At 54.8% G+C, this 21,290-nt stretch overlaps 2 protein-coding genes across 8 annotated transcripts in view; both read right to left on the bottom strand.

Annotated features, from left to right (window-relative positions):
• Positions 1–3,951: 3,951 nt before the first annotated feature.
• NCKIPSD (NCK interacting protein with SH3 domain) lies at positions 3,952–14,646 on the bottom strand. 2 transcript variants are annotated; one of them, XM_081245117.1, is made up of 13 exons: positions 14,390–14,646; positions 11,721–11,830; positions 11,290–11,494; positions 11,027–11,117; positions 10,282–10,772; positions 8,856–9,026; positions 8,626–8,712; positions 8,399–8,537; positions 8,234–8,314; positions 7,906–8,034; positions 7,707–7,799; positions 7,407–7,579; positions 3,952–4,858 (listed from the first exon to the last, which is right to left on the bottom strand). In XM_081245117.1, exons 1-13 carry the CDS (start codon positions 14,558–14,560, stop codon positions 4,655–4,657), a joined length of 2,145 nt encoding a protein of 714 aa, XP_081101243.1. In that variant the 5' UTR covers positions 14,561–14,646; the 3' UTR covers positions 3,952–4,654. The 2 variants fall into 2 exon arrangements, with proteins under 2 accessions (XP_081101243.1, XP_081101244.1); XM_081245118.1 differs by having other exon boundaries at positions 10,360–10,772.
• Positions 14,647–16,586: 1,940 nt separating this feature from the next.
• The window catches only part of IP6K2 (inositol hexakisphosphate kinase 2), a 30,206-nt gene continuing 25,502 nt past the window's right edge, over positions 16,587–21,290 (bottom strand). For all 6 annotated transcript variants that reach the window (XM_081247491.1, XM_081247490.1, XM_081247492.1 and 3 more), the window contains 2 exons: positions 17,813–17,988; positions 16,587–17,360 (listed from right to left, as the gene is read on the bottom strand). In XM_081247491.1, the coding sequence (XP_081103617.1) occupies positions 16,860–17,360; positions 17,813–17,988 (677 nt within the window). In that variant the 3' untranslated portion in view covers positions 16,587–16,859. The remainder of the gene's footprint in view (positions 17,361–17,812; positions 17,989–21,290) is intronic.

Here is a 21,290-nt window from a genome sequence, read left to right as displayed (position 1 = left end):
GTCTGTGAATATGCAAGAGATGTGAACAGGTGCTTCACAAGAGAAGATCCAAATAGCCAGTAAACTAATGAAAAGGTGCTCAACCTCTTTAGTCGTCAGGGAAACGCAAGTGTAAAAGTAAATACTACTATACTGCACCAGAATGACTAAAATGAAAATGACTGACAATACCAGGTTTGGGGAAAGATATAGAGCAGTTGGAACTCAGGCACCAGTGGAGGAGAGTACACTGGTACAACTACTTTGGGAAACTATTTGGCAGTTTCTGCCTGTGATCCTGCAATTCCACTCTTGAGGATATACCTCCCGGTGCAAGGCATATGAGCAACAAGAAGATATGCACAACAGTGCTCCTGACAGCACAATTCGTAATAGACAAAAATTGGAAACTGAAATTTATCCAGTCGTTAACTGTGAATAAATGAGGGTGTAACCCACATGACACTGGGAATGAACAAACTGCAACCACATACTATGACATAGACAAACCTCAAAAACTTGGTGAGTGAAGAAGCCAGTGTCTATATGATTCTATTTATATAAAGTTCAAAAACAGGCAAAATTTATCAGTAATTACCTCTAGGGAAGAGGTCTGGGGAGAAGGAAGGAGTTGGTGATTGAGAGGGGTACACAGTGGGCTTTGGGAACTAGTGACACTGGGTGGTGACTACATTAGCATCTTCTGTCATAATTCATTAAGCTGTACTCTTTGCATACTGTAGTTTTCATAGTATGTTATTCTTCCATTAAATAAGAGAAGAAAAGAAAAGGTTATCCTCACATACTTGGAGCTTCAGTCTGTATCTTTTGGGGACTGAGCAGGCAGGTGGTCTTCACCCAACCCCTTACCCTGGAGTTGCCTTATGCACGCGTAGCATGTTGTACTCAGTCATGTCCCACAGAAGTGGTGCCACACCTGTAGGGACCCACTTCTAGCCCAGAGGTTGGCCCAAACACCCAGCCCTCACTGCCCCTCAAAATTTGAGTTTTCCGGCCTCCCTGGTGGCGCAGTGGTTGAGAGTCCACCTGCCGATGCAGGGGATACAGGTTCGTGCCCCGGTCCAGGAGGATCCCATATGCCACGGAGCGGCTGGGCCCGTGAGCCATGGCCGCTGAGCCTGCGCATCCGGAGCCTGTGCTCCGCAACGGGAGAGGCCACAACAGTGAGAGGCCCGCGTACCGCAAAAAAAAAAAAAAAAAATCGAGTTTTCCTCAGCCCCACTGTCGGAAGCCATCCTGGAGCCATTGCACCATGACAAAGTCATGAGCAACGGAAGGCGAAACTGCAAGGCAGCGTCGTGCCAGGAAGGTGGACTACAGCTCCGTTGTTATGTTTTATGATAATAAATTTACATACAGGGGCAATTTTGGGGGGATGTTGCTCCACGTGAAAGAAAAATTCCTCTAGGACTCCCCCTCCTGAAACTACCACAGAATGGGAAGTACCCACTAAAGCCCCGGGGAAATAGGTAAAGAATTAAGACCCTGGAACTAAGGGGATGTTTTTATGAAAAACACCCTCTAGTATGGAGTTATGGCCATGGGCCGGAGTTCCTGATGACGACATAGGAAATTTATGGTTCTATTATAAAGGAAGGTTAATTATAGAAAAACAAATGACTAGAGCAGAATTCGTTGCCAGGATAGGGAGAAAACACTGTCTCAGTTGAAGGAAACAACGAGAAAGAGCATGCAGGTACATTGTAAATATTTTCATGGAACCATTGTAAAAGGTTGCTCATGCAAGAAGAAAACTAGGAACAAGTAGCTCCAACTTTTACAATTGATATAATCATATAATTGCTTGACTTGGTTACTAAGAAACAACCTGTGATTAATGGGAACTTGGGGAAATATTTTAATAGGACATCTAGAAACTAGGGGATATTTGTTTTAAAAAATCTTTATAGAATATTTTGAGGTTTGATTGTGCTAAGATTGTTTGGCCACGTACCTGGTAATGTAATCAACTACAATATATAAACCTGTGATTGTAACAAAAAAAGAAGAATGAAGAAGAGAATCAAGAATAAAGACATGAGGGGCTTCCCTGGTGGCGCAGTGGTTGGGAGTCCGCCTGCCGATGCAGGGGACATGGGTTCGTGCCCCAGTCCAGGAAGATCCCACATGCCGCGGAGTGGCTGTGCCCGTGAGCCATGGCAGCTGAACCTGTGCGTCTGGAGCCTGTGCTCCACAACGGGAGAGGCCACAACAGTGGGAGGCCCGCGTACCGCAAAAAAAAAAAAAAAAAAAGAATAAAGACATGAGAGAAAGAAACATGCAATGCTGAAGTAATAGAATTATTTCCTTCGCCGACGCTATCCATCCCTCGGGTATCCCTGGACTCGCTGGAGTTGGACGCCGGCACCCCACCCTATCACTCCGCTTTCTTTGAGCGCCTTAGTTCTCCCTCTCTTTGCCCTCTCCCCTGCCTAACCACATCCACGTCTACCATCCTTCCAAACAGTCAGAGGTATTCTCTCAGACAGTTCCTTCCCTGAGGAATTCTCTGGCTAGTCATTGTCCTTGGTAGTTTTAATTCTGTGCGGTGAGACACCATCAAGGTGTTTATTGACGGTCCTGGAGTCCTGGCCCCTCTGTCTCCTTACAAACACATGCAAGGGCCTCTTGGACAATTACGCAGAAGTGGGCAGGGGCTCTGATCTTCCAGCCACGGGGCTGCACTTTGTTTCTCAAGGGGGCCAGCCCTAGGAATGATGGCACAGCACTGCCCTGCTTTTCCCACGAGGTCAGTGTGTGCAGCCTAACAGCAAACAGAACAAGGCAGAGGCTATCGAATGTTCCTGCCTCAGCTTCCCGAGGACCTGTGCTTATCACTGAGTTACTCGCTCTCAGGAGGAGAACCATGGTTCTCTGCCTTCAGCACTCCAATGAGAAAGGAGCTGTACCTGGAAGTCAGCATTGTTGATTCCGTCTGTGGAAGGGAGGCAGAGGCCTCCAGGATGAAGTGACCAGGTTGTACCACACACAGCTTTCCTGCAGACAACTGTGTCAGCTCCTCCTCAGGTCCAGGTGAGCCTGTGCACTTAAACTTCTGGAAGAGTCAACAGGTCAGGAAGGACATCTCCCTGCTGGCCTCCTCTGCTTTGCTCCCATGGACCTGTTTCCCTGGGACCCCACCCCTAGACTGGGTTTGCTGGGCTTCTTGCTGTATTGCGTTCTGCTGGGACAGTAACAGCCCTCTGCCTTCAGCACCCCATTAAGAAAGGGAAAGTCGTGGCGAGAAGTCGCAGTATCAGTGATTCTCGATGTGTGGAATCTGATGAAACTCGTCTTGGGTAACAAACTGAAGGGAACTGATGGAAACCACTGCTGCCTGGTGTCTGCCTACAGGTTCTGACTCTCTTCCCCAAGTTATGGTGACAGGCTTCGTTAACTGCGGAGCCCACGAGGAAAAAGTTTTTTGTCCAGCGTTGGCCTCTGATTCCCCTCAAACAGTGCACAACTAACCCCACACTCGTTGAGATATTCTTTTTGTCCTACCGTAATTACCAAATCTCCGCTAAGGCTGCAAAATGAGGGAACGTCGCTGGATCCAGGGGGAGGCAAATAAGGAAGGGAAACAGCTGGGCAGGCCTAGGAGTTCAGGGAGGCCAGGGCTTGGATAGGAGACGCTTCATTTGAGAACAGGTGTAAAGGATATAGGGTTTCAACAGGGGAGACAGACACAGCATTCAAGGCAAAGAAAGATTAAGTGAAGCCTGGAGGGGCAGTCACCTGCAAATGGACCATGGGGCTCTCAGTGGCTGTGGCCGTGGCCCAGGAGAAGTGGGAACCCAGGGAAGAGAGGCTGCAACAGGGCTCAAGGGACCTCAATGGAGAGGCCTGTCAGGGACCATCACCTCCTCAGGCTGGAGAGGACAGGTCCTGAGGCCCCAGTGCCCCTGACCATCCTCTCCCACCACCACTCAGGATCACACAGGAAGCCTGTTTCCAGATGCCTGTGATTTATTTCCAAGCTGAGCTGCACAGCACATAGGAAAATACACATGGCTTTTCGGTCCACGTTTTTACAGAGAAAATATATTCTGTCACTGACTTTATCAGTGCCGTCACCTCACTCTGTGAGGCTCCAGGGTGGATGGCCTGTCTCTAAGGCTCTGCTTTCAGAGCAGCAGCTTGGCCAAGACCTCTGGGGTTGGAACGAGGGGCAGAGAACCCCACGGGGTGGCAGCTGGGGGGACAGAGCACATGAGCAGCACTCACTGCGAAGCTAAGGCAAAGAACGGAGCTGGCGGAAGGTGCCTCCTCTCACCCCAGGGACACAGCTTGCTGAAGCCCAGGACACAGACCAGGTGGGCGCAAGGGATGAGGGCTCTGGCCCAGCCTGGAGCAGCAGCAGGACTCTGAGTGTGCATGTGTGTGGCGTGGGGAGGCATGCTGAATAGGCAGCCCAGCGGGAGATGGAGGGGCTTCAGTTCACGCTCCCCCTGCCCCAGCATAGCTCCCAGCGCGTGGTCCCTAATCCTGCGCTTGGCCCCTCTCGTTAGCTCTATTTCAGGTGGGGGCCCCTGCTTAGGTCCCTTCCACCAACACCTCCCCTCACACTGTCAGTGCAAAACATTCTTAGGGCCAAGCCTCCGAGTCCCCTGCACCCTACCCAAGGCTGCAGGGAAGGGAGGAAAAGAAGGTGCTAGCTGGGGGCCTCGCCCAGCACCGGGAATTCCTTGCACATCTCTTGGACAATCATGCGGTCCATCTGGCACTGGGGCGAGGCTTCCTCCTCGGTTAGGATGCGTCGCAGTGTGGCCTGCAGGTCGGGGAGCCGGTGGCGGTGCTGTAGGTAGGGTGTGGAGCGGACCACAGCGTGCATCAGGGAGAGGTACTCCATGCGAAGCTGTGGGGAGACCAGGCAAGCTCAGGGACCCCAGGGAGGCACTGAGACTGCCACCAGACAGGGACGGGCCACTACTGCCTCCTGGCAGCCACACGGACCCCAGGGCTGTAGACCACCTCACACCACTGAAGATCAGGGTTGCATTCCCAGCACCCAGAGTGGACCTGGCACAGAACTGGTCTTTGACAGTCATTGAATAAGTGAATAAATAAATCATCTGAGACACACACAGTCCCAGAACGCGGCCGGCCCAGGGAAGTCCTGCCTCAGAGAGGTGGCGAGGGGAAGCAGCGAGCCCCCATCCCTCCTGTAATGCTGGGCCCCTGTGGGGCTGCTGTCTGTCTGTTGGTGGCCCTCTGCTTCTCACTCTATCCTCTCACCCTGGAAGATATCATTCACACCCACAGCTTCAAATAGTGACCCCCACTCAAACCTCTTGCAGAGACTCTCTGGTGAGCTGCAGATGAGAAAATCCAACTGCCCACTTGTCACCTCCTGCTTATCTCAGAGAGAACTCAGACTCACATAACAACCATCAAACTCGTGATCTTCCCCATCTTCCCAAAGCTGCAGGCTTTCTCGTGTTCTTTATTTTAATAAAGAGCACTGTTGTCCATTCAAGTGCTCAAGCCAAAACTGCACGTGTCCCCTCCGGTTCCTTTTTCCCCACACCCTGAATCCAATCCGTCCCAGTAAGACCCGGCCGTCTTACCTTCTACGTGTGCCCTGAATCCATCTCCAACACCCCCCGCCAACCCACCCTCCCAGCACCTCTGGCTTTAATGGCTCCAAGAACCACTCCAATCTGACACCCCAGCTGCTCCTTATCCTCACTGAGACCCTGATCCATTGACCTGGCACCAGCACTTTTTCCTCCATTTGCCCCCCTCACCATCCCTCATTTCTCTTTACCTCTGATTAGAGGAGTCAATACTCAAACCTTCTTTAGGCAGCATCACCCTGCTAACTCCCAACCCTGGTCAGACCAAAAAGCACCTGCCAATCAAATCCTAGAAGCTAAGCAGCAGACAATTACAGAGCCTTGCACAGGCTTGAACAGCATTCCCCACCACAAACCTCACTGCCTGGCACCCCTGCCACTTTCCTCTGCCACGTTCACTGCTCCTGAAAGGACCACTGCCCACCTTCTCTCCATTTTCCAAACCTAAACTGCCTGATCAGTTGGCTTTGTGCTTCATGCAGAAAACAAGCAAACTTTCAGAAACGCCTGGTCTTCCCCCAGCACCTACACCTCACCTGTCCCCAGTGAATGAACTGTCCTGGTTCCTGCCAGAGGCCATCCCTCCACGGGGGCCTGGACCCTACCCCGCTGCCTGACCTACTTGACACCCACGGTGGCTGACTCCCGACACATCAGCCGTTTCTCCACGATTGGCTTGCTGGATCATTCCCTCTGACTCAGACATGCACCAGCATCTCCCACCTTTTTTTTTTTTTTTCCCCACCTTTAAAAGACATTCCCTGACCCCATGTCTCCCTCCAGTGATCCCCCACCTTTTTCTGCTCCCCTTCAATTAAAAACACACGAAAGTTGTCTCCATTCACTGCTCCCACCTCCCCCCTTTCCACTCCCCTCCAACTTCAAACCCTCTCTTCAACTTCCCACTCGGACTCTCTTCCCTCCACTCCATGGACGCTGCTTGTGAATCACGCCTCATCTCCATGTGGCGAATCCCGTGGCTCATGAGTCTCAGGCCTCATCTCACTCGGGCTCCTAACTGTGGAGACGGCTCATCCCCCTCCTCCTCCATACACGTGGCTTTGGGCTCCTGCTCTCTTGGTTTTCCTCCTGGGTGTCTCCCTACATGCCCCGACTGTGCCCTGGGCTGAGGCCTGCGCTTCCCTCTGTCCCATCCATCCCACACCCTAGGTGACCGCACTGTCACAGGCTTCCCAGCACATCTATGCACAGCCAACTCCAAAGTCTCTCTTTCCAGTCCCAACTCACACCCCAGGTCCTCTGTACCTGGATGTCCAACAGGTATCTTTCAGTCTTGACACATCAAAACACAACTCTATTCAAAAGTTCTTCCCCACCCGAGCAATCGGCACTTCATCCACCTTGTTGCTCCAGACCAATCCAGCAGCAAGCCCTGCCAACCCACCAACACACCCCGGCCTGACCTCCTCTCCCACCCTATCCGTGCCACGTGGACGGCTGCAGCCGCCTCCTCACCGGCCTCCCGCTTCTGCTGTGCTTTCACAGTCTCCGTTTCATTCAGGATGGTAATCGGATCACTTCCCCTGCCCCCGAGAAGAGGTGACAACCTCCCGCTGCAGCCTCCAAGGCTTTGTGTAAACTCTGCTTTCTCCTCCTCGCCTCCCACCACTCCCTCTACTCCTGCTTTCTTCAGACAGCCCACCCCCGATCACCTCATGGTGGGTTCCCTCGGGTCTTGGCACACCTGTCATGGTTGACCGGCCTCCCACACTCACCCGGCTCCAGCAGTGCCCCTCACCCTAGTCTCCATTCAGTGTCAGGTCCCCCCCTTTTGTTAGTTTCTACACAGCTGCCATCCCCAGGCACCTTATCTCCAGGCGACAGGTCCGCGATGTGCCGCACGGTTATGTCGATGAGCGCCATCATATCTGTGTGGTAGAAGATGGCAGCTGTGGCGGGGCTGGCGAACACGTCCTGCAGGAACTTGAGGATGGAGTGTGGCGGCTGAGGTTCATGCTTAAAGATGCGCACGGGGTCATCTAGAAGGCAGGAGGAAGAGGGGGTCAGGGCAGTCCTCGAGGGGGCCCAGAGTCACCCCAGCGAGTTACAGGGGTCATGGAGTCACAGGACATCGAAGGGGCCCCACACAGATTCCTGGGCCCTCACCCCCTCTGTTCAGGAGCAACAGTAGCTTCTCGGAGAAGATCTTGACATTGGCGTGTTTGCTCAGGGCGGCCATGATGAAGTTCTGGTCAGGGGCTGAGGAAGGACACGGGGGTAGACAACAGCACAGGTGCTAAGCCTGGAGAGCCCCCCTCCTCCCCTCTATGGTGAGTCAGCCACCCCCGTCAGGCCCTGCCCCCACCTGGCAGGTGCAAATCGAGAGCCAGAAGTAGATTCATGCAGAGATCTGGCAGCTGCTCGGTGGTGTCCAAGGGCAGCCCGTCCTCAACGATGCTCAGCAGGAACTGGGCGAAGGGTGTGCCCAGGTGCTCTGGGAGAGGGGCACGTGGAAGTCTGCAGGCCCCCCGTCACACACACCCCCACCGCCCAGCCTCCCTGGGTTTCTGTGAGCCCTGGAGACATTCAGTCAGCATACGGTCAGTGGGTGCCCAGCGCCTTGGGCCATGGGCCCCACCTCCAGCGGGCTGTGGGCTCCCTGTGGTCCGCTGGTCAGTGACCTGCCTTCTTACCATAGTGTGCATAGGGCACTGCCTCCCCCATGGAGAAGACCATGGCCAGAATGAGGGCGGAGTAACAGAGTTTCTGATGGTCTGCGGGGGAGCGAAGCAGGCGGTCAGAGCCCCCGCCAGATGGCGGGAACCTCCCCAGCTGGCAGGAAGCTGCCCCTCACTCACCCTGTGTGTCCGTCTGCATGTCCCGCGCCAGCTCCACAGGCAGCACAGATGACACCAGTGTGGAGATGATGGCTGCGTCCAGGCTGCACATGGCGCCGAAGCACTTAAGGAGCAGCAGCCGCAGTGACACCCGGTGCTCCTGGCAGGGGACCCTGTGTGCTCAGTGCCCAGAACCCCCACCTCTACCCAGGTTCCTCTGTGCCCCCTCCCCTCTGTTTCCCACACACCATTTGGTAATAGGCCACCAAGGCCAGGACAGACTCGAACTCATTCCTCTTGCACATTTTCTTGCAAACTTCAGGGTCTGCATCCGTCTGTGGGGAGGACAAAGTGTGATGGAGTCACTCAGTGTGAGGTGGCCACACGTGAGTGAGCTGAGGACGAGTAGGGGAGACTCCCAAGCACTGGGGAGAGATGGGGCAGGGGTGGGGGACACCTGGGGGCCCCCAGCCCGCACCAGAATGTGCAGCAGCTCCTCCAGGTAGCAGCGGATGACACCCTCATCCTCATACAGGGCCCAGCTGCGCTGCTGGGCGTCATCTTTCCGCCGGGCCAGGTCGGCAAAGATCACCTCCAGCCGCTGCTGGTCGTGGCAGACCTGCCCTGAGGGCAGAGCAGTGCTCAGGTCCTGGAGGAAGAGGTCTGGCTCAGCACACTTGCCCCTCACCATCTCCAGGAGGCCCACAAGGCCTGGAGTTCAACCTAGACCCTGAGGTCATGGCATGAGCTCCAGGCCAGTGTCAGGCAGGGGGCCCCAGCCTCACCTACCAGAGCTGCCTGGAGCCAGCGTCGTCCCAGGAAGGGTGAGGGGACCAGCCCCCGGTTCTCTTCCTTCCTCCCCGCTGCTCCCATCAAGCTCCCACAAAAGATCTGCTCCCACAGCCCATCCCCCAACATCGAGGCCGCCAAGGGCACTGACCCAGTTCTATACCCCCTCCCCAAGTAATTCCACTGCCCCCAAGTCTTAACAACTGTCTGGGACAGGATTCTGCATGAGACACATCTGTGGGGTGTTTTCCAACAACTTGCCTCCTGCCCCAGACCTGGATAAACATCCTCCATGAGGAAGGCCACCAACTTCTCACCGCCTGAATGTGACTGAGACTCCACCCCCTGATTCTACACAAAGTGGGACAGGCCTGTCATCTACACACCTCCCGTGTTCCTCTTGATCCAGTGTCCTAGCACAGGCAAGCCCACTGACTCACTGCTCCCCACACCCCAAACCAGAGCTGCAGGAGCCATGGAGCCCTAAGGACAGACCTCTGGCCCAACTGGCCCCCACCGTGTAGACTGGGCTCATGCCCCCCAGTCCTGCTCCCTGACCAGTGCCCAAACCTTGGCAAAGGATCCCACCCGCCCATGATGCACACACACCTCATTCACATCTCAGTCAGCACTCAGGCCTCCATCATAGCTCTCGAAGCACCCACTGCTCTCCACTGCCAAGGCCAGCATGGCACTGCCCTCTCTCATGCCTTATGTCCATTCCTTCCCTGCAGCCTGAGAGAACTCCTGGCCACCCACGGCTGTCTCATCTGTCACCTGCCCCAGGTCTCACCTCCAACCACACCACTTGCTCCCTCCCTCACTCCCTGTGTTCCAACCATGCTGGCCTTGTTCCACTTCTTCCTGTGAGCCAAGCTCGGTCCTGCTTCATGGCCCTCGTCCAGCCTGAGCCTCTGCCTGGAATACTCTTCCTCCCTTTCTCCTTCAGGGATCAGCCCAAATGTCCCCAGCACCCAGCACAAGGAAGCCAAGAGCTAGAGCTCAACAAAGACCTGTCAGATAAAGGCTGGACACAGTGTGAGGGTGGGGAAGGGGCAGGGGCTGTATGGTGGCCCCAGAATGGGGAGGCCCCTGGCCCTGTTGCCCACCCTCACCTTGCCCTCTACCAGTGAGAGGAGGACCTGCTCCATGATAGGTGAGCTGGCCGGCACGGAGGCCTGGATGTGACCCACCACGACGCCAATGGCCACTCGGCACAGCTCGTGGCTCAGGCCGGTGTTCCTCCGCACGAGCTCCATCAGCTCTGCCCCGATGGTCCTGGGCACAGCAGTCTCAGCCAGCGCCTTCTCTTCTGTGGTCCCCAGGCTCAGCGCACCCAGGGCTTCCAGCTCATCAGGGGCTGGGGCTGCATCAACTGCTACCTCCTCTGTAGGGGGCTCCGAGTTTAGCACCTTGGAGGGAGGGGGCTGAGCTTGGGACACAGTGGTATGCGTGCCTCGGCGGGGCACAGGTGGGGGCGTGGGTGAGCAGCTGGGGCCTGGCTCCGATGAGCTGGAGCCGGTATAGAGTGTGTCAAGGGAGGTGCTGCTGACAGAGGAGCCGCTGGACACAGAACTGCCCCCAGAGGGCGTGGTGTTGCGGCCGCCTGTGGGCAGAGAGGGGATGCTGTGCTAGGGCAGCCCCCTGGGGGCCCCAACCCCTCCAAGCCCAGAGCCCCCGCCCCCTAGTACAGGGCCTAGTTCCTATGTCAGACCCTCCCACCAAGCCCAGAACCCCTAATTGCCCCGACATGTGCCCTGTCTTCCCTGCAAGCCTGGAGCCCCCAGTTCCCTGACATAGGCAGAGTAACCATTCCGAGCACAAGGTGCCCCCCCCAGTCCCCCAACCCCGCCTTCTCACCACTCCCCGAGGCCACTAGGGCCTCGCGGTCTCGGCGCTTCACGGGTGGGGGTGGCGTGGCAGGTGCTGCCCGGCGAGGCTGTGGTGGGATCTGGGAGGACAGAAGTGGGATCTGAGGGTACGACCTGGCTAGTGCCCTGAGCTTGGCATGGGCAGGACTATGGTTCCGAGTGGCATCGCTGACCCCAGTGGACCCCTGGCGCCTCTGGACAAAGCCTTAAGCTCCACCCACCTCCCTTCCCCAGGATGTTCTCACCATGTACCTGGTAGAGGCCTCCATCTGCCCCAAGATACTCAGAACTGGGCAGGCTGTGCTGCCGCTCGAACCCAGCTCTACACACCCCATTGGGCTGCCTGGCAGCAGCAGCATCCAGGTGGTGGTCACTGGTGGACGGGGTCATAGCTGCAGGGTTGGGGGCTGAGGGGCCTCTGCGGGACAGGGTCTCTTTCCGGTGGTGGATCAGCTTCCTGAGGGAGGGACAGGGAGGTTATTGGGGGAGTTACCTTACGACTCCCGAAGTCCTCACATGCTCCTCGTGGGATGCGGCCCACCCTAGCCCAGGCTCCCCAACCTCCCACCACCCTCATGCTCCGCCCCACTCTGCATTACCAACACTGCTCTCTGGCGTCCCCAGTACTCACTGAAGGACCCCACCCCATGGTGCTTACTGGGCGGTTCTCCCGCCCCACTCACTGGAGGATCCCGCGCTGCTCCAGGCTGTACTTGCCACCATCCCGCATGGCTGCATTGTGCACAGCCTCAATGGCCCTGTCAACGGCTTGGAGGACATCCTGCTCCAGGCCCTGTGGGGGCAGGGGTGGGCAGTTAGGCCTGGGGGCCAAGTGAGCCAGAGCCAGCCCAGGATGGAGCCAGGGGCAGACAAAGGACCACTACAGCTAAAGCCTGTAATGCCAGATGTGAACACAGCAAGCTGAACTAGAATATGAAATGGGCTTCTCAAACTGCGTCACTCAGGGAGCTGGGCCACGGGGAGGGCCCATGCTGCTGCTTTATATATTGGGGCCCCGCTCAGGATTTTACCTCAAGTGAGGCTCTCAGCTAAGATGTCGCTGAAAACCTGGGGTCTAGAGCAATAACACAGGCCACGGACCCTCAGTTTGAGGCCAGGAGTACACACTTAGTCTATCCCCAGGCTTGGCTCAGATCCCAGGCTGAGATGCCAAGCAGGGAGACTCTAGTGTCTGAAGTCTTAACAAATCACTCTGGATCTTGCTGATCCTTCACAAAACCAAGGTTACACTCCAGAATGGCCCTGTCCTCAGAGAGCCTTCTGCAGGCCCTGGTAGCTGAGGACAGGCCAAAGGGATCTCCTCTCTCCACCCCTGCTGCCAGCCCCCATCCCCTCAAGCTGTTCCAGGAATCCTCCAGACCTGCACCGGGAAGCAGCAGTTCTGTGTCTGTGGCAAAAGACAGACATGAGCGCAGGACCTGGCCCCTGCCCCAGATTCTGTATTGCCATCCACAGCAACTCAGAGGTCCAATCTACCCAGCCTGGCTGGCATGGGGTACAGAGTAGGGGGTGGCAGCTGTGGGACCAGCCACTCCCACCCTTCGCTGCCCCGGGCACACATGGTCCATCAGGCATAGGAGCCTCAGAACTAAGGTGACATCACACCAGAGTGGGTTTGAGAAGGTTCTCTGATGGGGACAGACAGATGGACTCAGAGGTCAACAAAGCCCTCCAGGTAGCACAGGGCGTGTCAGAGTGCAGGAGACAGCAGACAGAAAGGGGGACAGAGAGAGAAAGACAGATGATACACAGAAAGCAAGAAAGATGGAGAGAGGGAGGGAGGGAGGGAGGGAGAGGGAGAGAGAGAGAAGCAGAGGGAGACAACGCAGAAAGAAATTGAGATTTGGAGACAGAGAAGGGAAGAGAGTCGGAGGAAGAAACACACAAGCGGAGAGTCAGAATGACACCGAGACACAGAGAGAGCCACGGAGACGAAGGCAGAGGGAGATATGCAGCAAGAAACCAACAGATAGACAAGATGGTAGCCTCTCTGCCCTCCCCAAACACCCAGCCCCAGTGGCCCAGGCAGGGGAGGGGCCTCTTGGGCCCTTGGGGAAGAGGCAGGACTTTCCTCAGAGGCCTCCAACAAGCTCCCAGCTCCAGAGAGGCTGGGTCTGACGTGCTCACCCTGGACGCAGCAGCCCTGGTGTCCAGGGCTCTCACTCTTACCCAGACACTCCTAGATGCCTTGAGGCCAAGGGTTTAGGGACCAGGGCCCATCCCCTCTGGTAAGACCAGATGACATCTCCAAATTTATCCTGTTATTTCTGTCCTGAACTGGGCTGGGACAGGATGTTTCCTAAAGGCTATGGACTAGGATGGGGCGGGGGTGTCTGGCACAGGGCAGACCTGGAGGCTCCAGGCCCTCCTTCCCCCTGTGATCAGAATAGACCAGCTGGAGACAACACATCCCAGCCCCCACACCAGGACTATTCTTGGGGAAACAGGAACTGGGGCCGCAGACTCCACTGGAAGGAAATGGGGCCAAAGCCAGACCAGGGGACGCCATGGGGAGGTCTCACTTCCTTGCAATGGGAGCAGCCCCCACCCCAGGCTGGGGGCCAAGGAGGGATGGAGCTCCCTCATCTTCAGAGAAAGGAAGTCTGAAAGGTCAGGGCCTGAGGCTTGTGAAAGAGGTTAGGGAGAGTAGTGCCAGGGAGTGTCGGCAGGGCCTGGGATCCCTGGTTCAAAGTGAACTGACGAAGGTGTCTTAGGAAAGGCTTAGGGGGTGACTGAGTACAGGAGAGTAAAAGATACTGAGGTCTCAGGGCTTGGGGGGTCATTTAGGGGAGGGGGGTGTCCATGGTTCTCAGGTCCAAATGGGGGAGGGGGTGTAAAGGCATGGAAGATGGTGGGGAAACAGGCAGTGTCCAGGGTTGCCCGGGTCTCAGTGGTGGAAGCTGAGGAAAAGGAGGCAAAAGTGTGGGATCCTGGTGATCCAGGGAAGGGGCCAATTAATTCTGGGGTCTCAATGATCTGGGGAACTGCTCAGAATTTGGTGTGCTGGAATCTCAGGACTGACTCTTGAATTCTATTCGGATGGGGGTTCAGGTGTTGGGGCCAAATGGCTCTGGGATCCCGAGGAGTCTGAGTCCCAGAGTTGGGCTTTTGGTAGATCTGAATCCTCAGAGTTGGCTGTCAAGGCCCTGGTCTTGGGTGGGGGCGCGGGCTCTTAGGGTCCCAGTCCTCCTGGGGTTTCACGGTCAGGTTCTCAAACTCCTTATCTGCTGGAGGTCCCGGCGGGCCTGGGGTGCCGGGGTCTGTCCTGCGAGCCTATGTTGGAGCTCAGTCTAGGGGCGGCTGAGGCCGGGCCGGGGAGGGGCACACTCACCTGCAGGCGGCGCAGGTAGGCGGGTGGCACGTAGCCCGTCTCGCCACTGCGCGCCCGCGCCGCCAGCCACCAGTGCGCGCTGCTGCGCTCCAGAACCAGGAAGGTCTCGCCCGCGGCGAACGCCAGCGCGTTGGGCTCCGCCGAGCGGAACGCGTACAGCGCGCGGTACATGAGGGTGAGCCGGGCCGGGGCAGGAGAGACGGCAGGGTCTGCGGAACCAGGACGCCAGGCCGGGAGCGCCTCACCGCGCTCGCCCTGCCCCGTGACACACGGCGCGTGCGCGCGCGCGCGCCGCAGCCCCGCCCCGGGATGTGTCGGCTCCTGCGCAGAAGCGCGGCGCCCCCTTGTGTCCACAGGCTGCGCGGCCCGGCGCAGCCCCCGAGAATCCGCTGCCCTTTCCGCCCCTTCCGTGGACTTTTGCGTCTCCAAGCTCCCGACTCCCGGCCCCAGCACCCTCCCTAGAGCCCCAGACCCAGCTTTCCCGCCCGGGCCTCCACTCCCTTTACCCGCCCAAGCCCTGGTGCTGCGGCCCATCCTACTTCCCGAAGGAGCGCTCCGCCCGCAGCCCAAAGACAGAGCCTCTGTCTTGTGCTGACAGTCCCATGCGTCCTTGCCGCCCCAGGGGAGTGGGACCTGACCTACTAACATAAGGACAGCGAACCCGTGAGGGTAGTCCCGTTGTTGGATCTTGAGACACTTGGAGGCGCCCGCGGGGCCCGGGTCTGCTCGGTGTCTCTAGGCCTCCTGACCCCCGCTTACTGCCCCAGTGGTGGGCAACGGGGAGCAAGAGTGAGCGGGGGACGGTAAAAACAAAAACCACGGGGGGCCATTTCTCTGTCCAAAGTCCTCCCATCCTTGCTCCCCACCCCACCTCCTCTCTTCGGCCACTAGCTTCTCTCGTCCTCTGTAACATGGGTCTTTGCATAGTTTCCTCTGCCTGGGACACACTTCCCTTCCTCACAGTGTAAGGTCCGCAGGCTCCCACCCCTATCAATCGCTATCACATCACTCTGTTCTGTTGTCTTTGGGGACTTACAACTCCAGGTTATCTTATTTCTCATGCTTCCTTCCGAGAGCAGACAGAAGGGCTGGTGGAGGATGGGGAGTGGGGCACCATGTGGCCTTAAGAGCTTGTTTGGCCCACCTTCCGGTCAGCCCTGACCTGGTGAGGTCTTTGAAGTCCTAGGAGGGAAGGGGGAAAACCCGGGGAGATATCCTAAGGGTCCTGGGGACCTCTCATTCCTGTCCAGGGGCTGGTCCAGCCACATTCCCCTGTGGAAGCCTGGGCCCAGGGAGCAGGGGCTGTAGGCACAACCAGGCCAGTGTATGCAGTTGGCCTGTTTTTGGACGTAGTGGATACAGGCATAGTGGACCTTGGAGAGGAGGTGCTAGGAGGTTCAGGCAAGGCAAGGTGTGGGGCTGCTAAAACTGGACATCCAGACCCTACCTTCTTGGCACTGGTTCTGTGTCCTTCTCCCTGGTGTCTGGGTCTGCAGTTCAACACCTCCTGCCACACCTCTCCCTGAAACCCTCCTAGCACAGAGCAGAAGTAGCTCTCTTAGGGGCTGCCGTGGCTGGAGCCACATGAAGAATGACACTGGCGTGCTTGCAGTGGGGTCCAGGGCTGGGTAGGAGTGGTGACAGGTACTGTGGCCAAGAGGACCACACTGCCCAGAACAACCCCTCCCATCAAGCCACCCACCTTCTGGACTTCCTAAGACCTTGACCACAGAGCCAGTGGCTGCCAACAGACCAAAGCCTGGTCTGGTAGCCACCTGAGGCCCCAGTATTGACTCCAGGATGTCTGACATCACAATGTCCAGCCAATTAGCTGCTGCCAGTGGCAAAGGAGCTGGACCCAAGGTTTGGCACACCTGCTGTCCAACTTTGGCTTAAGCTACATGAGGGTAGGGAAAGACCTGTATCAAGAGTCAAGTGTAGTTCTCTGCATAAGGGGTGCTGGGACAGACCAGCACAGATCCCAGAGGGACCCATTTACGGTTATGTGTGTGGGTGCTCGGTTAAGGGACTGAGGACTAAGCCAAGAGGCTATGGTGACTTTAGGGTCCATGGGATGGGGTCACTGGAAGAAATACATTGCTGGGCCAGGGAGGAGGTCATGGCATATGTGATTTTTCTGAGGTTTGGGAGGGGGGCTGCCTGCCTATCCCTGGGCAAGAACGACAGCAGCACTGTGTACAATTAACAAAAAGATTTGTATTAGAACATTTACACTCAGGGAAGAAAGAGGTATCTGCATCATCAAATGTGGAATGTTGAAGAGAGAGTTAAAATAAATAAAGACTCCGAGAGCGGTTGGGGCTGGCTCAGGCTGGGACTCACAGAGGCCTCTGCGCATCAGCTCCAGGCTGCAGGGGCTACCGCCTGGCCATACTGGCCTCCTCCCCGACGCAGCACAGCTGTGCCTGGGACACAGAGAGTCTCTCAGGTACTGCTGCAGCCAGCAAGCTCACTCCCCAGTTTCCTCACTTATCTCTGTGACAATGTCTATCAGGCTCTGGAGCCCAAAGATATAGCCAGCATCCTGGCCCTCGTGTACCACACTGTCCTCACCATACAGCCTGCAAGTGGTGTGTGCGAAATCGATCATGCGCACGTCCACTGAGCTGGTGCCGATGGGCTTGTAGGCATAGGCACCAGCCGACTCGTCGGCTGACTCCTCTGACAGGTCCTCCAAGTCCTCAGCATCTGAGTCCAGGGCCACTTCAGGCCGCTCCTTGCCATCATAAATGACCAGCAGGGAGCTTGAGTAGAAGCGGTAGGATTCTTGTCGCTCCAACACGGACTTGAGTTCAGTCAGCTTCCTAAGCACAGGGCCCAGGAGCTCACGGCGCAGGTACCGCCCGTTGTGGAAAAACTGGAAAAGTGCCTCCTTGAAGCCCTGCACGGACAGCTTCCGTCCGTGGTACTTGTTCATGAACATGAGCTGCCCACTGCCTGCCTGGTATACCTGTGGGAGGGAGACCAGCAGGTGAGGTGCTGACAGCCATCTCAGGGCCTAGACCCTGGGGAGTGGCAGCGATATGACAGCTCTGGATCAGATCCTTTAACCTGTTAAGTACACCAGTCACAAGGGACACCGTCCTTGCCAATCAACACCCACTCAGGATACAGCCCTCTGACCTGGGTTCCATCACCAGCCCCCTGCTCAGTGTATGTGTTGGTGGAGAGGGCCGAACTTTCTTGCCTTTCTCCCCCTCCTGTCCACAGCCTCTGGACTCAGTCAACCAGGCCAGCCCCAGAGACGATTACCCATGCATGCATGCTTCCTTTTCTAACCAGAAAGTGACAGGTTCATTCAAATCTGGAATCTTTTGAGAAAACGGGACTATGCCACGGTGGGAGAATGGCAGCTCCTGGATGCCCCAGCCAGCCCACGCCATGCACCTGCACTCCTCTCACCTGCATGCCACACACGCGCACACCAATGACTGCAGACGTGCTCTGCTGGCATTTGCGGATCTGGTTGGCTGCCTTCTCCTCTGAAGCATCGTCACCATGCTGGCGTGTACCCATCTTGAGGTCCAGGACACAAGGCACCTCATAACGGGAAGTCAGGTTCTCCAATAAGATAAATTCTGAGTGGTTAAGGACAATGCCCCTCTAATGAAAAGGTGCTGCTCCACGAGGCCTTGGCATTCCCAGGGTACAAGGCCTGCACACAGTGCCCCAGAGGTCCTGCTATATCTCCCATGCAGGCAGCTCAGGCTAGAAGGCTGAAAGGCACCTTCAGTTCTTGTCAGGGAACTGGCCTGAGAACAGCCTGGGAGACACACACATCATTCCCTGAACTCAGCAAGATGTGGGACCACGGTCCAAAAACATACTGTCCTAGGGACTTCCCCAGTGGGCCAGTGGCTAAGACTCTGCACTCCCAATGCAGGGGGCCCAGGTTCGATCCCCGGTCAGGGAACTAGATCCCACATGCCGCAACTAAGAGTTCGCACGCCACAACTAAAAAGATCCCACATGCTGCAACTAAAAGATCCCGCATGCCGCAATGAAGATCCAGTGTGCTGCAACTAAGACCCAAAGCATCCATAAATAAATAAATTTTTTTTTTAAAAAAGTGATACAAATAGCAAAACAAAACAAAACTAGAAACATACTGTCCTAAATTACAAACAGAACATCAAATAAATTCAGTAAATCCTAGTCTTAAATATGAACTAGAAATATCAGTATGAACTTATGAAAAGTTTTCTCTTTAAAATAAATATGTATTTCCCAGACGTGGGCACTGAAAAGATCTAGAAACAATGACCGGATGTATGAGCTCCCCCAGTGCCCAGACCAGTGCTCCTAGAGCAGGGACCAGTGAACCATGACCCCCTGCTCACTCACTGCTGTATAACCTGTAAGCTAGGAATGAATGGTTCTTACATTTTTTTTTTTGGCTGTGTTGGGTCTTCGTTGCTGCTCGCAGGCTTTCTCGTGAGCGGGGTGAGCGGGGGCTACTCTTTGTTGCGGCACGTGGGCTTCTCACTGCAGTGGCTTCTCTTGTTGCGGAGCACAGGCTCTAGGCGCACGGGCTTTAGCCGTTGTGGCACGAGGGCTCAGTAGTTGTGCCTCACAAGCTCTAGACCACAGGCTCAGTAGTTGTGGTGCACGGGCTTAGTTGCTCCGTGCTATGTGGCATCTTCCTGGACCAGGGCTCGAACCTGTGCCCCCTGCATCGGCAGGCGGAGTCTCAACCACTGCGCCACCAGGGAAGCCCTTATATATATTTTTATTCATTCATTCATTTACTTATTTATTTATTTATGGCTGTGTTGGGTCTTTGTTGCTGTGTGCAGGCTTTCTCTAGTTGTGGCTAGTGGGGGCTACTTTTCGTTGTGGTACACCAGCTTCTCACTGCAGTGGCTTCTCTTGTTGTGGAGCACAGGCTCTAGGTGCGTGGGCTTTGGTAGTTGCAGCACGCAGGCTCAGCAGTTGCGGCTTGTGGGCTCTAGAGCGCAGGCTCAGTAGTTGTAGCGTACGGACTTAGTTGCTCCGTGGCATGTGGGACCTTCCTGGACCAGGGCTCGAACCCGTGTCCCCTCCATTGGCAGGCGGATTCTTAACCACTGCACCACCAGGGAAGCCCTATTATATTTCTAAGAGGTCAAAAACTGTATGGGGTGGGACAGGGAGAGTGGGAGGGAGATGCAAGAGAGAGGAGATACGGGGATATATGTATAGCTGATTCACTTTGTTATAAAGCAGAAACTAATACCATTGTAAAGCAATTATACTCCAATAAAGATGTTAAAAAAAATCATAGTAAAAATAAGAATTAAAAAAAAACTGTAATACTTTATGACACATGAAAATTGAATGAAATTCAAATCTCAGTGACCATAAATAGAGTTTTATTGGAATACAGCCACATTCATTCATTTACATTATCATCTATGGCTGCTTTCAGGGTACAAATGGCAGAGTTGTGATGCAGTCAGTGTATGGTCTGCAAAGCCTAAAATATTCACTGGCCGTTCACTGAAAAAGTTTGCAACCCCTGGCGTAGAAGAATGACTGAATTCACATCTGGAGTATGAAATACACACGAGCCTGTACCAGTTCTTCACACGAGAAAGAAAGACAGCCATCAGAGACTACTGTGATTGTGTCAAAATGACTCAGGAGCCTGTTTTGAAAGGCTCCCACTCGCCAAGCATGGGACAATTTGAGCATCAGTAAAGATAACTGCAATGGACTAAAACACGTCAAATATGTTTAAATTCATGGGTTCATAACAATGCTGAAAACCTCACTGGTCACCTTTGGAGGGTGTTAAGAAACCATCTCATTATTCTAAATCTAGTAAACAAAGGAAAATAAACTCTTAACCTGCCTTTCCTATATGAACTATACCTCAGGATAGGCATATAGTTGATGAGGAAGAGTTTCTCTTTACAGAAGGATTCCAGCTAATGAATGAAAAAGGAATGACAAAATTAGAAAATCACCTAATGAAAAAATGGCTCTAAGGCAACGGCAATACAAAAGAGAAAGGCAACAAAACACTGTGCTTCCCGATGGACAGCTACAATACCATCTGAGGGATTCTTGCCCCCACCCCCCCAAAACTGAACCTGAATCTGATCAAGCTTGTAGATAAAATTATCAACTCAATGGAAACAGAGGGGAAAGAGTAACGTGTAAAAGACACCACAGGATGTAATCAGTAAAATCCAGATGGTGGGAAACTCTAGAAGACCCAGTTTCTTTGACAAGAAATTTCCAAGAAGAAAAACCAGAAAGGGTACTTTAAAAGACTTAAACATTTCAACCAAATGCTATGTGTGAACCTCATTTGGATCCCCATTCAAGCAAATCATCAACAAAAATATTTATGAGACAATTAGGAAAATAGGGTCACAAATTAGATACTTGATAGTAAGGAATTAGTGTCCACTTTTCAAGGAGTAATAATGGTATTAATGTTTTAAAATACCTTTATCTTTCAGAGATACATGCTGAGGTGTATACAGATGAAATGAAATATCTGACACTTGCTTCAGAGTGTGTTCAGCTGGGGGCTGCTGGGTGTATAGAGACAGTCATGACAGCAGACTGACATGACTGGGTTAACCAACTGCTGAACCTCGGTGACTGGTACTTCGAGGTTCAATGCATTATTATGTCTGGTACATCCAAGTTCCCTGACTCCAAAAAGAAGAAAGGACCCTGTGTTTTCTTCATGTGCTAACCTGGTGAACCAGACTGAAAGGTCAGTCCTACCCCACCGCAGACTCTGGCAGTTAAGTACTATTTGGGGACTTCTGTAGAAGTCTGAAAACACGAACCAGGTCCTTGCACTCCAGGCTAAAGCCCCCTGGGTGCAGGTTGGTCCCTCCATGAGGTGCCCCTGACCCCCAGGAACCCATCAGACTCCCTC

The sequence above is a fragment of the Mesoplodon bidens genome (genome assembly GCF_964165515.1).
Source record: "Mesoplodon bidens genome assembly, chromosome: 10".
Taxonomy (NCBI): domain Eukaryota; kingdom Metazoa; phylum Chordata; class Mammalia; order Artiodactyla; family Ziphiidae; genus Mesoplodon; species Mesoplodon bidens.
Note: the sequence above shows the minus strand (reverse complement) of the source record. Positions and strands in the feature narration are given on the sequence as shown.

What these genes read in the sequence shown, in the direction of transcription:
- NCKIPSD (XM_081245117.1), bottom strand. Translation starts at nt 14,560, where the DNA reads ATGTACCGCGCGCTGTACGCGTTCCGCTCGGCGGAGCCCAACGCGCTG. An exon ending in CCTACCTGCGCCGCCTGCAG is followed by an intron (nt 11,831 to 14,389) that starts GTGAGTGTGCCC and finishes CTGCCCCCACAG; the next exon opens with GGCCTGGAGCAGGATGTCCT. An exon ending in CAGATGGAGGCCTCTACCAG is followed by an intron (nt 11,118 to 11,289) that starts GTACATGGTGAG and finishes CTGTCCTCCCAG; the next exon opens with ATCCCACCACAGCCTCGCCG.